At 40.0% G+C, this 16,023-nt stretch overlaps 1 protein-coding gene across 2 annotated transcripts in view; it reads right to left on the reverse strand.

Moving 5' to 3' along the window:
• cux2b (cut-like homeobox 2b) overlaps positions 1-16,023 on the reverse strand; it is a 200,382-nt gene that overhangs the window by 33,170 nt on the left and 151,189 nt on the right. For both annotated transcript variants that reach the window (XM_007247184.3, XM_015605300.3), the window contains exons 5-8: positions 2,881-3,021; positions 2,273-2,411; positions 1,002-1,078; positions 836-902 (exon numbers count right to left, since the gene is read on the reverse strand). In XM_007247184.3, coding sequence (XP_007247246.3) covers positions 836-902; positions 1,002-1,078; positions 2,273-2,411; positions 2,881-3,021 — 424 coding nt within the window. The remainder of the gene's footprint in view (positions 1-835; positions 903-1,001; positions 1,079-2,272; positions 2,412-2,880; positions 3,022-16,023) is intronic.

Here is a 16,023-nt window from a genome sequence, read left to right on the forward strand (position 1 = left end):
AATTGAGAATCAAAATCGGAAAATTAAAAAACCAATTCGTTTTTTCGTTTTTCGTTTTTGAATATAATACCAAAAAACGAATAACGGCTTGTATTTTGTATTTTTATTTGGTTATCCAAACAAAAATTGGAAATTTAAAAAACGGACCAGGAGCCGAATTTGATTTTGATTTTGAACTTGACCCATTTGTGTGCCCCGGAAGTTACTGATTTGTTTATTCTTGGTGGGTTTCTGTTGCGCGGGAGTTCACTGCAGTGTTATCTACACAGTCTGTATTGCTGTAGGCTTTGGATGGAGTTGAGGATGGAGAGTTTCACCTGAAAGATCCTGCCGATTTTTTCTGTTGTCATATCGTCTTCTTTCACTGCAACGCGTTTAGTTCCTCTGAACAAGATAAAACTCTCCATCCTCAAACGGACCAAATTCGGCTCCTGGTCCGTTTTTTAAATTTCCAATTTTTGTTTGGATAACCAAATAAAAATACATAATACAAGCCGTTATTCGTTTTTTGGTATTATATTCAAAAACGAAAAAACGAAAAAACGAATTGGTTTTTTAATTTTCCGATTTTGATTCTCAATTGAATATCAAATGAACGAATGATACACGGATTTTTTCTCCTGAGCTCAGATACTAATTCTGACTCTCCTACTCTTACTCAACCTCCACTGATACAGCAGTGGAACACAGACCATCATGACCATCAGACCCTCATCCCAAACCCAGCTGCTGTGTGTAAAAATATGTAGCAACAGCACACACATAAACAAACAAACAGCATTAACATGGTTGTAAAACAGGTTAAAACATTTAATCTATAATAAAAAAGGCTTACTTGGCAGCCATGTCTTTGTCGTATTTGCACCTCATCTCTCGAAGCTCTACCTGGGCTTTATTCAATGCTGTGAACAAACACATATATAGAGAACATAGTCAATACCTTACATTTGACCTAACACCAATACTAAGACATGTACTGTACAGTCTGAATTGATACTAACATGACTGGAGAGATTTGATCCTGTTCTCAGCATGGGCCAGCCTGGCAGAGAGCGTGGTGTCGGCATCGTCTGCTTCCCTGAGGAGACAAAGAGTACAGCACCAACTGCTAGAACACGTCACACTGAGAAATAAAAACGCTCGCAACACATCAGCTGTCTTTTAAAATTCTAAAAGGGTTTGAAACGCCAAAGATTGTGCTGACTTGCACAATGCAGGTGTCGACTTCTAGAATTGTAACATAAGACATCTAAACTGCTTTGAGTTTTAAAGGTTTCTTTCCTCTAAAATCCATTTTTTCTTGTTCTTTATGAAATACAATAGATCTCTCTGAGTTGTATATGGATGCTGCACATGAAACTGTTCCTCAACCTCAATTTTCTGCAGTAGATTGTAAAAGAAAATTTTAATAAAGTTCAGATAAACGAGTCGATCAGGAAAAGCACAGTGTCTATGTCAATTCGTGAATTAGTATTCATGGCCCCGCCCACCTTGGCTTGTGACCGCCCACAGGCAGAACTGAAGACAGGCTGCGACACTGTCTCGTCAGATAGAAGCTAACACCGCTAGGAACAGCATAGCAAGTTTGTTCCTGCGTTATTTGTGCAAATAACACATCAGTGTTATATGCTTTACCCAGTAATTCTGAGCTTCAAAGGAGGAACAAACGGTTCGAATTTGACTATGGAAATCCACCCCGGGGTTTTGTTTCAACTGCCTGGGCAGCTCTGCTGCAGCTCAGCCAACAAAACCTTTGGGTGTTTTTTGTTTTAATTTCTGGGCCTGGACTAACCACCTCCATGTGTTTACATAGGTTTACATAGGATCTCCAGTGGATTTCATGTTTCACAGAGACTCTAAGACTAGGTCAGTGGATGAACTGCACTTAGCAGGGAATTACACATGTTGTAAAGTAACATACGACATTGCAAATACTCTTATTAGTATAAAAATGTATTTTATACTATTTTAAAATGTAAAACTGTTGTGTGTCTCGCTGTCGCCTTGTGTCGCAGTGCTGTTAGCCAATCAGAGGCGATATGTTTGCATGTATAAATATTCATGAGCAAGAGCTGAAATCTTATAGCTCCTCCCTGCCCACTCCTCTACTGGACTAAAGCACGGTTATACAGGATCACTGGAGCACTTTTTCTTTTAGAAAATAAAAGAGCTCACATGGCATTCATTAATACTAGAGACCACAACTAGACATTTTAAAAGCGAGCGCGAGACAATTCTATGAATTTGTTCTCTTTTGAGCAGATTTTCATACCTTTCGTCCAGGCCTTGGTGGTTGTGGGGGGGCGAGCCGTCGTCTTGGAGGCTCGGTGTGCTGTTTGGGGTCATCATATGGGGCGGCCGTTCTGGTAACTCTACTCTCTCTACGGATAATGGGCTTTCGTTTATGCTTTCTGTGGGAGTCCAAAGGCAAACATACAACACAATATATATACTTTCAGACCTCAAATAATACAAAGAAAACAAGTTCATATTCATTAAGTTTTAAGAGATCAGAAATCAATATTTGGTGGAATATCCCTGTTTTTTAATCACAGTTTTCATGCATCTTGGCATGCTCCCCTCCACCAGTCTTGCACACTGCTTTTGGATAACTTTATGCCACTCTTGGTGCAAAAATTCAAGCAGTTCAGCTTGGTTTAAAGGCTTGTGATCATCTATTTTACTCTTGATTATATTCCAGAGGTTTTTAATTTGGTAAAAAAAAAAAAAAAAACTCATAATTTTTATAAGTGGTCCTATTTTTTTCTAGAGCTGTATGTGGGGCCAAAATATAACCTGTGGAAACACATACAGGCCCCACACAGGTTTGTTATCTGGGATCTCTTGTGAGCTTGGTGGGATCTGAATCTGGGCACTGACCTGCGTTGTTAAGGCACTCCAGGTGTCTCCTCCAGTGGCCTGAAATTTCCCTGACCAGGGCCTCGCTGTCGGGGGCGGAGCTCTGCAGCTCCGTCAGGCGTTCTTCTAGAGAGTGGGAGGCTTCGAGGACTGGAGCCGGGTCTGATACAAAACACACACACACACACACACACACACAGGGAGAGAGAAAAAGGAAAAAAGGGAGATAGTATGGGTGTTAGTAAACAGTAATAGCTGTACGGCTATAGAGTCCGCCTCTTCACTCATATGTGAAATTGGTTAAGTTTCATTTCAGATGCTCTAATGATTCCTCCTCCTCCTCCTCCTCCTCTCAAAGCGCGAGTTCAACACACAGAAACCCGAAATAAGAAGAACTCTTCACACAAAGCCGCCTCCATTAGCAACCACCAACCTCGGCTCCTCAAGTTGCTCCCAAATACTTATCTAGACAAATCCAACAATGTAGAAGAGGTGAAAAAAAAAGAAGTCACCGAAAAAGAAGTAGTTTGGTAAAAAAAAAAAAAGAGAAAAAAAAAAAAAAACGTTGAGATTCTTTAGCACAACAGAGGAGCTGTTTTGCAATGCATGTGGCTCAGCGTGAGGCCCATGGGGCCAACTAGGAGGCTGTTTCTGCGCTAACAAGTCTCCTCTGGATCATTTGATCATTTAAATTATTATGCCAGGAATTCTCAGGGGGCGGCTCAGCTCTCCACATCACACGGCTGTTTTTAATCTTCCTCTCTTGCCTTTCTTCCCCTCCTGGAGAAAAAAAAGAAGAGAGAGGGGGGAAAAAGTTGAGGCCGCTGTGCGCCGCTGAGAGGAGTGCCGCTCCTCCTGTTGTTCACCTGCTTTACGAGAGAAAAGCAGAGGAGGTGACTTCCACTACTGAATGCTCAGAGAGTCAGAGAGACAGAGAGAGAGAGAGAGTCGGGCTCAGGGGAGCGGAGCAGAGCTGGCACGAGGAGAGTGTGTGACTGCGTGTGTGTGTGTGTGACTGTGTCTGACTCTGTCTGTGTCTGTACCACTTCACACTTGCTCTTATATAGACACATATACACACACACACACATGCACAGACACATGCAGAAGGGCTCAGCAGTGAACACCTTTCTAAACTGAAACAGTAAAAGACAAAGAAACAGAAGGAAGAGAAGGATATCAACTGTTTTATCATCTCTCCTTTCAGGGCCACAGCGGGGGTCCGGATCTACTTCCCCAACCCACTTCCCAGCTACACACTCTGAACCTGAAGCTAAAGGCAGCCCCCACTTTCCCTTCCTTTCCTTTCCCTTCCCAGCATCCCTCTCAGGCACAGGACAGCTTCCAGATATACTGCCACTTTCACTTTCACACGGCGGGTCACTGACGAAATCCTCAGTTCAGTTCAGTGACGTAAAGCACTCCACATTATTACAGATATACTGTGTTTACGTGTTTGATGTGCTCTTTACTAACATGCTTTATTATCAAACTTTACACTGTGTTATTGTTTTAATTTCTCACAAACATCTGTATTCATCACTGGTTTTATTTTTTTATTTTCAATTTTTTTTTATTTTTTATTACAGGCACTGGTTTAATTGATATATTTTTAAAAAACTTTAATATGTATAACACTTGATAAATTGATTTCAATCAAACTTCATTAAAATTAAGTTAACATTTACAAACTTTAATATTTATATTATTTATTTATTTAAAATTAGTATTTTAAATAATGTATTCCTTTAAAACTTTTAAAAAAAAAAATTATTAAAAGTATTTAATTTATTTTATACTTTAATATTTGCAATATGTGTTTAGTTTATTGGTTTAAAACTTTAGTAGTTATTACAAATATTAGTTCAGTTGTTAAATTCTGTCAAATGTTATTATTTATGCTTATTTCATAAGCATATAAGTTTATTCTCTTAAACCAGTATTTATGACAAACATTCTTTATACTTTTCTTTTAAAGTTAATATTTTACTTTTAAATTGACTATTTTTGGATTTTTTTTAAGTAAAATGCATTTCTTTATAACTACTATTTTTTAAAGTATATAACTAATTGTTTTTTTTTAGATTTTACATTACAAGCATTTAATTTCTGTAATGTGTAAGTTAGAATAAAGACTAAAGAATAAAGTTTATTCTCTTAAAACGTTAATATTTGTGTGTGAAGTTTATTTCTCAAAGGTTTTGTATTTATTACATACATATACATTACATATATTACATTTATTCAGTTAAAATATATACATTTCTTACTTTAAAATTACTTAAAATTGCTTTTTAATTCAGGCATTAAGTTTATTTACTGTATTAAAATAGTTATGTACATTTATTAAGGTCATTTCTTTCAGATTTTGTATTTAAAGTATGTATGTGTGTCTTCCTCACTCTGATGTGTGTTAAACTGATGAGAAAGTCACTTCTAGTGAGAACTCATTATTATTAAAGTTAATAAAAAGATGGATCAGCTGTAGAGGGAAGATATGCTTTATTGTAAGGAGAAGAATATAAAATATAAAATAACTGACTTAAATGTTACAAACAGAGACAGAAACAGAGAGGTGGTGATAGCAAGTAGCTCAAAACGCTCAAAAAGCTTTGCTTATAAAATAGTGACAAAAAAGACATAAAAGTAGCAGCATAAAATATGACGTGTATGTATGTGTGTGTATGTGTGTGTGTGAGTGTGTGTGTGTGTGTGAGTTTGTATTGTTACAACAGTGCAGAAGAGATTGCGTCAGTCACATGGGACCCTGCACTTAAGAGTAGTGTAACTCTCTCTTACACAAAGAGGATGACTTAAAACAGCACTGTTCTCCACACAAACCCACAATCCTCCCAGTGCCTTTACCAGCCCGCCTTTAAAGAGCTAATGATCAAACGCATCAGGACTATTCTCCAGTGTGGAGACAAACCGGCCGTGATTATCAATCAGCACCATACACTGAGGAGGTGAAGCGGCGGTGTGTAGGTGAACGCACGTATAGCTGAAGCAATCAGTTCTATTCAAGCACTTGAAGATACAGTTTTCATTACGCATCTTCAACCATATGTAATAAAACGCTGAGAGCAGCACGCGCACATCCTCGGAAAAAAGGCCTAAATGGCCCCAGGAGAAAAGCTCAGAAAGCAAAGCTGCTGTGTAAAACGTGACGTGATCGACATTTCTTGAGAAATTCTAGCGTCAGCTGAGCTGGATTTGAGTTCAGACAGTGAAAGCAATAATAAAAAAAAATAAACACAAGCGTCTTTTCTTTATTCTTCAAATAAACCAACAAACTAGGCCTGTCACAAAAAACTTTTATTTATTTATTTTATTAAGATCATATATCCTCCCAGAAATAATAGCAATAAAATATATATTATTGTCATGTTAAGACTAGAAATGTCACGTGAATCAAGTTCATTTTTGTTATATTAAATCTCATAATTAACACTCATTATACCACAGTTACTTCCGACCCTGCAATGTGATTGGCAAAGAGTGCCATTATCAGCCGGTAATGCACTGTAACCGAAGCTCTCCTTGTACAGTATTACTCCACCACATACAGGAAACCTAGCAACGACGCAGCACTTACAAACCAAACAACACAGCTACAAACAGAGCAGCAATGGAACTGTTTTAACTCACAGAGTGTTTATAACCAAACAAATAATATTTTATCATCCTCTTTAACTCTTTAAATTTTTTCAATAAACAGTGATAATGGGACTGTGGTATTATTACTTAATTCTAACACTCTTCCCTCTTCCATTAAAGCTTCCATATCCAAGCTTCATCATGTTCAATGATAAATCTCTCCTTGAAACCTTTACTCAGCAGATTATGAGATCCTAATTAAAGAAATCATAATAGATATTACAATAGAATTAACTGTAGCCAGTTTGCAAGCCACACTTCACATTTATTTTATATAGAAGTACAAGCATTTTAACTAGTGACTAATTGTGATTAATCTGTTTATTTTTTTTGTCAAGTGAAACCACTGCTTTCAATTCATTTTATGCCACTGATTTAATATAATACAATAATAGCATAACATTATGAAATTACGTTTTTTTAAGGCGAAATTGAACTTTTTACTGTCTGTCAAAAGTTTGGAACATGTGTTTTTCGGTTATATAGTGAGTTATGCAATCAGCAAGTCTTCACCATTTTGCACTGTCGTGTTTATATTTGCACTATAGCGCAAATGAACCCATAAAAGCTGTCAGAATAGACGCACTTTAACTGTGTTTTTATTCTCAGCACAGAACACTGGATGAGATAGTCACATATGCTTTAAATTAGTTTTTTAGGTGAAATGTATTGTCAGTTTTTGGCCACACAACAAACAAATACATAAACTTTAGCATAAACAAACAGACATAAATAAATAAATAACTGATCACGCTGTATTGATGACTGCACTCTTAAAGATGTGTTAGAATTTGGCTGCAGCCTCCAGGCCGGGCAACAGTTTAGAAGCTCTCGCTGTGTTCGATATCAAGCTGAAGATGCGCACACACACTTAATCCTCCATGGCAACAAGTTTCTCCCCCAAGGCCAGAGATCTGCAAGCTCCGAGCCGGTGTGCACACACTCTCAAACACACCCGCCGTGTATAACTGTTATTGTGGGGTACAGCCACTGACCGGTGCTATGGATACATGTATACATGTAAAGCCAACCAGGTGAAATTACATCCAAGTACATGGATTTAGCACTGACTGAATTGCATTGTTTTTTTAGGATTGTTTTTAATGATGTCTCACAGAAGCTAAAGAATGCTGCACATTTGACAACTATGGTAAAAATAATACCATATTTTTCGGACTATAAAATTCTTTAATTTTCCCAAAAATTTGGGACAGTGTGCCTTATAATTCATTGCACCTTATTTATGAATTCTACCAGTCAGGTATTAAGGAGCAGTAAAGCCACTCTACTGAAGTACAGCATTATACAGGAGTTTCAGTGAAGCTTCTCCAGCGCTGAGGCTGAGTGAAGCAGCATTAGCATTAGCCGCTAACCACAGTGCTAGCTCTTTCTCCGTTCAGAGGTGAGTATTTTGGATTGTAGTCTGCGTGTTTACTGTGTTAAAAGAAGCTAAATGGGACAAACTGCTAGATGACAGTTCCCTGGGTTATCGGAACACTCAGGGTTCCTCAGTCTACCGCTATTAGGTGACATTTACTAGCTTTATCTGCGGCTGGCTAGTGCTGCTAACTGGCACTGGCCAAGTGCTGCAAACAGGGCTGGCTAAGCACTGCTAACTGCAGCTCACTAGCGCTGCTAACCAGGGCTGGCTAAGCACTGCTAACTGCAGCTGGTTAGCGCTGCTAACCGGGGCTGGCTAAGCACGGCTAACTGCAGCTGACTAGTGCTGCTAACCGGGGCTGGCTAAGCACGGCTAACTGCAGCTGACTAGTGCTGCTAACCGGGGCTGGCTAAGCACGGCTAACTGCAGCTGACTAGTGCTGCTAACCGGGGCTGGCTAAGCACTGCTAACTGCAGCTGACTAGTGCTGCTAACCGGGGCTGGCTAAGCACTGCTAACTGCAGCTGACTAGTGCTGCTAACCGGGGCTGGCTAAGCACTGCTAACCGCAGCTCACTAGCACTGCTAACCGGGGCTGGCTAAGCACTGCTAACCGCAGCTCGCTAGCGCTGCTAACCGGGGCTAGTGCTCACCCTTGAACAAAATACTTGAACTCTAAGCTTACTGTAAATAAACTGAAGCACTTTAATCACCCAAATAAACATGTTTTAATGAGAGAAATCTGTGTAGATTAACATACAGTGCTCATTTGACTTTGAAAGAAAATGTTTTGGCAGGAATTACAGTTTTGTTTACTGAGGTACCCTCACAGCAGCGAGACCTGCTGAGTTAGAAGGGAAAAATGGTGACACCATTGTTCACTTCAAGTCTGCATTCATACTAGTGTCACTTAATGCGCCGTATAATCAGGTGCGCCTCATAGTCTTAATAATACAGTACTACTGAATGTTTGGCAAGTTTATTGCATTTAAAAAATTAATAAAAGCTTGTGTTGAATATGAAAAGTATTTTCTTTCTTTTCTCAAAACACAACCACCCAGACAATATCCGTATAGACCATCACAGAGTAGTGGATATTATCAGCACTGCACACTTTATTCAATGATAGGAATAAGATTAGACAGGCAAAATTGAGGTTTGTCAACTTTACAGCAATTTAAAGTAATTAAAGTGGTATGAATAAAGTTTGGGCACCCCTGATAATTTTCAAGATTTTCCATTGGTTGTTCAGATCAGCAATTTCAGTTAAATATATCATACAGCAGATAAACACAGTAATATTTAGAAGTTATTTACAGAAGTGTGCAATAATTCTTTAATTTTTTTAATCTGGCCAACCCAACAGAAAATTACATTTGTATTTAGTAGATCCTCCTTTTTTTTTTTTTTTTAGGAATAACAGCCTCTAAACACTTCCTATAGCTTCCAATGAGAGTCTGGCTTCTGGTTAAAGGTATTTTGGACCATTCTTCTTTACAAAACATCTCTAGTTCAGTCAGGTTTGATGGTTTCCGAGCATAACAGCCTGCCTTAAAATAACACCACAGATTTTCAATTATATTCAGGTCTTTTCTCACTGATTCTTGAAAATTGTTCTCAAGAATCTGCTGATATTGACTAGAATCTATGCGACCCTTAGCACTGGCCACACAGCCCCACAGCATGATGGAACCACCACCAAATTTTTCTGTGGGTAGCTTTAAGTGTTTGTCTTGGAATGCTGTGTTCTTTTTCCACCAAATAACCCAAATTTAATTTCATCAGTCCACAGCACCCTATTCCAAAATGAAGCTGGCTTGTCCAAATTAGCTTTAGCATACCTCAAGCGACTCTGTTTGTGGCGTGTCCACAATGTCCACATTGTATCAACACAAGTTATGAACAAGTTCTTATACCCACACACTCACATGTAATCTTTAAATGCTCTGATATTCTACAGAATCTTTCATAAACCTCATAAAAAAAGGAATCACTAACTTGCTTCATTTGCCATCCATTACCGTCCACTAATACAGTTTGGTGCGAGCAAGAAACAGTTATCTAAAATGTCAATATCCCTCCCTCCCTCAAAGTTTATTCACGTTGATTACGCAAACTATTCGAGAGCGTCAAACCTATTCTATCACATCTAATCATTGGGTGGCTTAATTACGCACACTAATGACTTCTTAGCAAGTGTGTCTCCGGCAGGCCCGTCCCTCCTCGCTGAAGTAGGACACAGCAGACCGGCGATTACCTTTAATGAGTTTGTCCTTTTATTGTCCATGTAAGTGCGCTGTCCATTTTTAAACCAGCCCCTAACTTCATTACGCCTGATTACATGCGTGCCCCGGGGTCTCGGTAACTAATAACAACACAAGGCCCCTATGGAAAGCGATAAATCATAGAAAAAAAAATCACAATATATCATATGCACGCGTGTCAAAAGGTCCGGTTTTGTATGTGAGAGGAAGGACTGGAGGGTGTTGTGATGAATAAGAAGCTGTCAGGGCGACGTTCTCGCGCCGTTATTTCCAGCCTTGGCGTGTGCCCATCACCGTTCTCCTTGAGCGGTCAAGCTCAATTGCCTTTATCAGCATGACCTTTGTCTGATTATGAATGGAGGGAGAAAAAACACTTACAGCTAAAACAACAAGAGGCAGCCATGCACAACAATCTAGAAACAGCAGAAATAAAACACGATTCACATTTAAGGAGATGCTTTTGCGTAAAAAAAAATATATATACAACCAATATTCCTTCCATATATTCAATCAGACAAGACACATTTTGTGTCTGATGTTGGCTTCTTTACCTTGGCACCGGAGCAATGAGGCTAATAGAGCTCACAGACATACAGTACACCCATATACCCTATCAGCAAGCATTAGCGTCATGCAAACTGCTAGCCTTAAATCACACTGTGCTCTGGCATCAAATAGACTTGCTTACATGATTTCTGACACTGCATGGCGTTTATCCAGGGTTGCACAATTCATTACATTATTATTGGCATCACAATCTTTGATAAACACATGGGTAATGGCTGCGATGACAGAACAGATCAAATTACCTGACGTGTGCGGCACCAGAAACAGGTAATAATATATATTATTTTTTCATATTTTACACTGACTGTGTTCCTGCTCCAGATCTGAACACTGATTTTCTGCACTTTGACTGGGCTATCATGTTTTTTCAGGCTGATTTAGCTCAATATTTTAGAGTCATTTAACCCATCCAATCACTAGAACCCCCCTTATAACAGGCAATGCTCCCGACACTAGGAGAATAAGGACATGCGATTCCCAGATACTGCATGATGTATTAGCCAACAGACGTCTCTAGAAGCTAGCTATGCACTGGGAGTGATAAAATAGATAGATAGATGCACCCGAATGTGCATTCAGAAAAGGTAAGACCAGGGCTCTAAGTGATCACTATTATCAAGAGATCGCCTGTTTGAATCCTGGTCAGGTAGTTTGCCATTGACTATTGGAGCCCTGAGAGAGCACAACTGACCTCTCTTGCATTCTCTGGGTGGATAGATGGCGCTCTCTCCCCACATCACTCCAAAGGGTGATGTCGGTCAGCACAAGGCATCTGTGAGCTGATGTATCAGAACCGAGTCACTGCCATTTCCTCCGAGCACTGCTCTGTGATGCTACTCGGCAATGCTGCATCAGCAGCAGTTCGAAAAGAGGTGGTGGCTGACTTCACATGTGTCACCCTCCTGGTGTTGGGGCATCACTAGTGATAGGGGGAGTCCTAATGAGTAGGTTGGGCAATTGGCCGTGTAAACTGGCAATTGGGACTCGTCACCGAAGAAGACCTCGAATAAGTCACTCCATTACAGTCTGGAACGACTACCCACCAAAGTTCCTTCCTGTCTGTTGATTCCTTACTTCTTGTATGTGCAGCTATTGTTTGAAGACAAGTGTGTGAAAATTTCCCACCTAACATTTTTGACTATAAAGCCTGGAAAACAAAAAAAAAAAAAGAAAAAGAGAGAAGAAAGAAGAAAGAAAGCGCATCATAATGGCTATGCTTGTACTAAGAAGCAACACTCCACTCCATTCAACGTCTAACTTTTGTGCATTTGTCCTCCACTCAGATCTAATTAGGAGCCCCTTTTTTAATAAAGGCCTGCAACGCGCTCCATGATTGCGCCTCTTTGTTCTGCATGCCTGATGCAACATCTTCCAACTTCTGGCTCATACTGCATCCACGGGGGGCTGGATGAGTCTCCCTCTGCAGTCGAGCAGGCTAGCACTCTGTCCTGGTCGGGCAGAGTTTACGGCGGAGGAGCGGCACAGGAACAGGAATGCAGCGGCGGGCAAGGAGGGTGGCATGGCATGCCAACAGGAGCAGGTGTGTCAGGGCGGTCCGTCTTGGCCCTGTCAGCGCTACACCGTCATTAGCTGGTACGGACGCGGCGGGGGGCAGTGCGGCGTCTCTCAGGGCCCCTGGTAATTACGCTCTGACATAATTAACCCAGCAAGCCCATTAGCCCAGCGCTGGCTGAAAAAAAAAAGCCCCCGCTATAATTATTTGTTGTGTGCATGCTAATGAGGCCAGCTGTGCACCCATCGTACAACATGAACAAATTAATTTACAAGGCTGTGCTTCAAGGGTCTTTTTTTCTGCTTTTCTCGCTCTTACACCTACTCCAAAACCACTACCCCCCCCCCCCTTTTTTACTTTTTATTTTTTTTAAATATCAAGTGGTTGTTCAAGGTCCAACAACATCTGTTCTCACTGCTCTGCACTGAAGTGGGTACGCTGACTCGTGGCAATATAGAGAGTTACGAAAAAACTTTATGACAGCAGATAGCAGGAAATTACAGTGCATATGGGTGACAAACTGAAGGACAAACTGATATTACCAACTATAACAACCACAAGTCACTACAGCAGCTTCAGTACACCACCTGGATATACAGTCAAGCTTTTTAAACCTGTACTGGAGGAATGGAACACTCTTTTTAAAGTGAGGGACCAACAGATGTATTGGCTGGCCAGTAATATCAATTGATAACAACAGCGCAGCAACGCTACTGCCGGCAATGTGCTGAATAAATAAATTAAACAAAATAAAAGCTGACTCTAATACTAATACTCCCTCTATATCATACAATGCTCCTGTCACAAGGAGGACAAGTGCATGCCTCCTCCGGTACATGTGACACATGCCTGTGCAGGCAGGGAACATAACGGGAGCATGGAAGCGAAAGCATACCATTTATCTACCCAGAGAGTGCATGGGTAGTTATGTTCTCTCAGACTCTGGCTGCTCAGGAGTCCCGAGTTTGTACGTGTATAGTTATAAACACTTAAATAAAGTTATGAACACTCAGGAGGCCCGGGTTCAAATGTGCATAGTTATAAACACTTGTGTGTAGTTATGAACACTCAGGAGTCCTGAGTTTGTATGTGTATAGCTATAATCACTTGTGTGTAGTTATGAACACCTAAATATAGTTATGAACACTCAGGAGACCCGGGTTCAAATGTGTATAGTTATAAACACTTGTGTATAGTTATGAACACTCAGGAGTCCCGAGTTTGTATGTGTATAGCTATAATCACTTGTGTGTAGTTATGAACACCTAAATATAGTTATGAACACTCAGGAGACCCGGGTTCAAATGTGTATAGTTATAAACACTTGTGTGTAGTTATAAACACTCAGGAGTCCTGAGTTTGTATGTGTATAGCTATAATCACTTGTGTGTAGTTATGAACACCTAAATATATTTATGAACACTCAGGAGACCCGGGTTCAAATGTGTATAGTTATAAACACTTGTGTATAGTTATGAACATACAGAAGCCCCTGGTTCCAATAAATCCTCTTTTGAGGCAGTTTTTCGTGGGACCGTCACAGATACTGTAGTGCTCAGTTAAACCTCAGTCAAGCAGTCACCTCTGCACTGCTTTTCCCAGCATGCCACACTGGGGCAGAGACATTTCCTGACTTCTGCTTTTGACAAAATATCCCAATTCATCCCGGAGACATTCATTATCATAAACGCTTTACTTTAGCGCAGCGCTATCCGGAACAAAATGTGACATCTTAAACGTTTGCGCAAAATACACAAAGGAGGTGATTCTTTTGTTCCAGTTATTTGGAGTGCCTTCAGTCGGTGCACTTGATATTCAGCGAGTATATTAAATCGCTTTGCCATCGCCTTGATGTAGAAGAGGAGAGGGCGAGCGAATGCCAGAGAGAGAGAGAGAGATAGAGAGAGAAAGAGACACACACACACACAGAGAGACAAAGATGTGTCTGTTTCTATGGCTGCGTGTGCTGAAAGACAAACTTTCTCATAAAGCCTTTTGTTACCCCAGCAGACTGAAGGACAGAGTCGCGCTTACATCAATAAGCATCACCTGTGAAACAGTCTTGAAAGAGATGCACTGTCACAGCTGCGTGGGTATGACTGGAGGTGTGCTATCTCAATAAAGAAAAGTCGAAGGATAAAGAGAAGACGCGAGCGAGCGGCAAGGGCGAGCGAGAGCAAGTGGCTCTTTTGAACTCCAATCGGCACGTTACATGAAGGCCACCAGCGAGATGAAACTCCGCTCTTCTTAGAGGTCACAGTAAAATGAGGGGCACTGGGAGAAGGGACTCTGTTGATGATAATATTGCGATCGCGACTCTGCATTAAAGGGACTGCGGTAAGATTCTCATGTAAAGTCATTGGCAACTCTGGAAAATTTTCTGACAGCATATGTATGTTACATTTAAGTATATTTATGTATATTTTATTATGTATGTGTATATATACAGTGGCATGAAAAAGTATTTGCCCCCTTACAGATTTCTGTTGTTTTTGCATTTTTGTCTTTTTTTGTCACTTACATTTTCCAGATTATCAAACAAACCTTAATATATACAAATAAACAAATAATACTTGGGTAAATATAAAAAGCACTTTTTAAATCATAATTCCATTTATTAAGGAAAAAAAAAACAATCCAAACCAATCTGGCCCTTGTGAAAAAGTGATTACGCCCCCATAAATAAACTGTGATCACACTTTTTGGAAGGCTGAGCTCAATTTCACTTCTAACCACAACCAGACCTGATTACTGCCAGACCTGTAGAATCAAGAAATCACTTAAACAGAACCTGTCTGACAAAATGAAGCAGACGAAATTCAAAAATAGATGGGAAAACAAAGTAATTGATCATCTGTCAGATTGAAAAAGGTTACAAAGTCATTTCTAAACTATAGGACTTTAACAGACCACAGTAAGAGCTATTGTTCACACATGGAGAAAACATGGAACACTGGTGAACCTTCCCAGAAGTGGCCAGCCGACCGAAATTATTCCAAGGGGCATGGACAACTCATCCAGGAGGTCAGAAAAGAACCCAGAACAACATTTAAAGAACAGCAGGCCTCATTTGCCTCAGGCAAGGTCAGTGTTAATTATCTAATAATAAGAAAGAGACTGTTAAAAAATGGTCTCTATTGGAGAATTCCAAGACAAAAACACTGCTGACCAAAAAGAACACAACGGCCCATCTCACATTTACCAAAAACAATATCCTGATGATACCCAGGACTTTGTGCAAATATTCTTTGAACTGACGTGACAAAAGAGGAACCATCTGTTTGTGACCTCAAGCTCAGGTGTACTTGGGTCCTGCAGCACCTCTGTATGGCCTATTCAAGAGCCTATCCAGAATATTTGGGCGCAAGGTTAAAAAAAAATCTGATTTTTTACACTCATATGCCAACAGTTTTAAGATTATAACCTTCTAACTTATACAAGTTTGGTAGTTCCCAAGCTGTTCCCTTCTTCTCCTTTCATGACATGATCAACATTAAGTATTGTTCGGCCATGACTTTTGACAGTCATAGTCAGTATAGTAAATGAGCTTTTACAAATCTGGACAATATTGTTGGAGACGTTCCATAAAAAAAGAAGAATCCACAATTGTCATGGGCAAAACTGATGGGATGCTGAACCTAATGAACCTTTGATTCTATTGATTCTAAGCTATTCATGGGTACTTGTAATAGTGCGGTTTGAGTTCTTCACCTGTTGAAAAACCCATGACCTCTGACTGAGACTTACCCATTAATGGTCTGGAACAGTTTTGCCTCATCTGACC

This window comes from Astyanax mexicanus, chromosome 12 (assembly GCF_023375975.1).
Source record: "Astyanax mexicanus isolate ESR-SI-001 chromosome 12, AstMex3_surface, whole genome shotgun sequence".
In the NCBI taxonomy this organism is placed as follows: domain Eukaryota; kingdom Metazoa; phylum Chordata; class Actinopteri; order Characiformes; family Acestrorhamphidae; genus Astyanax; species Astyanax mexicanus.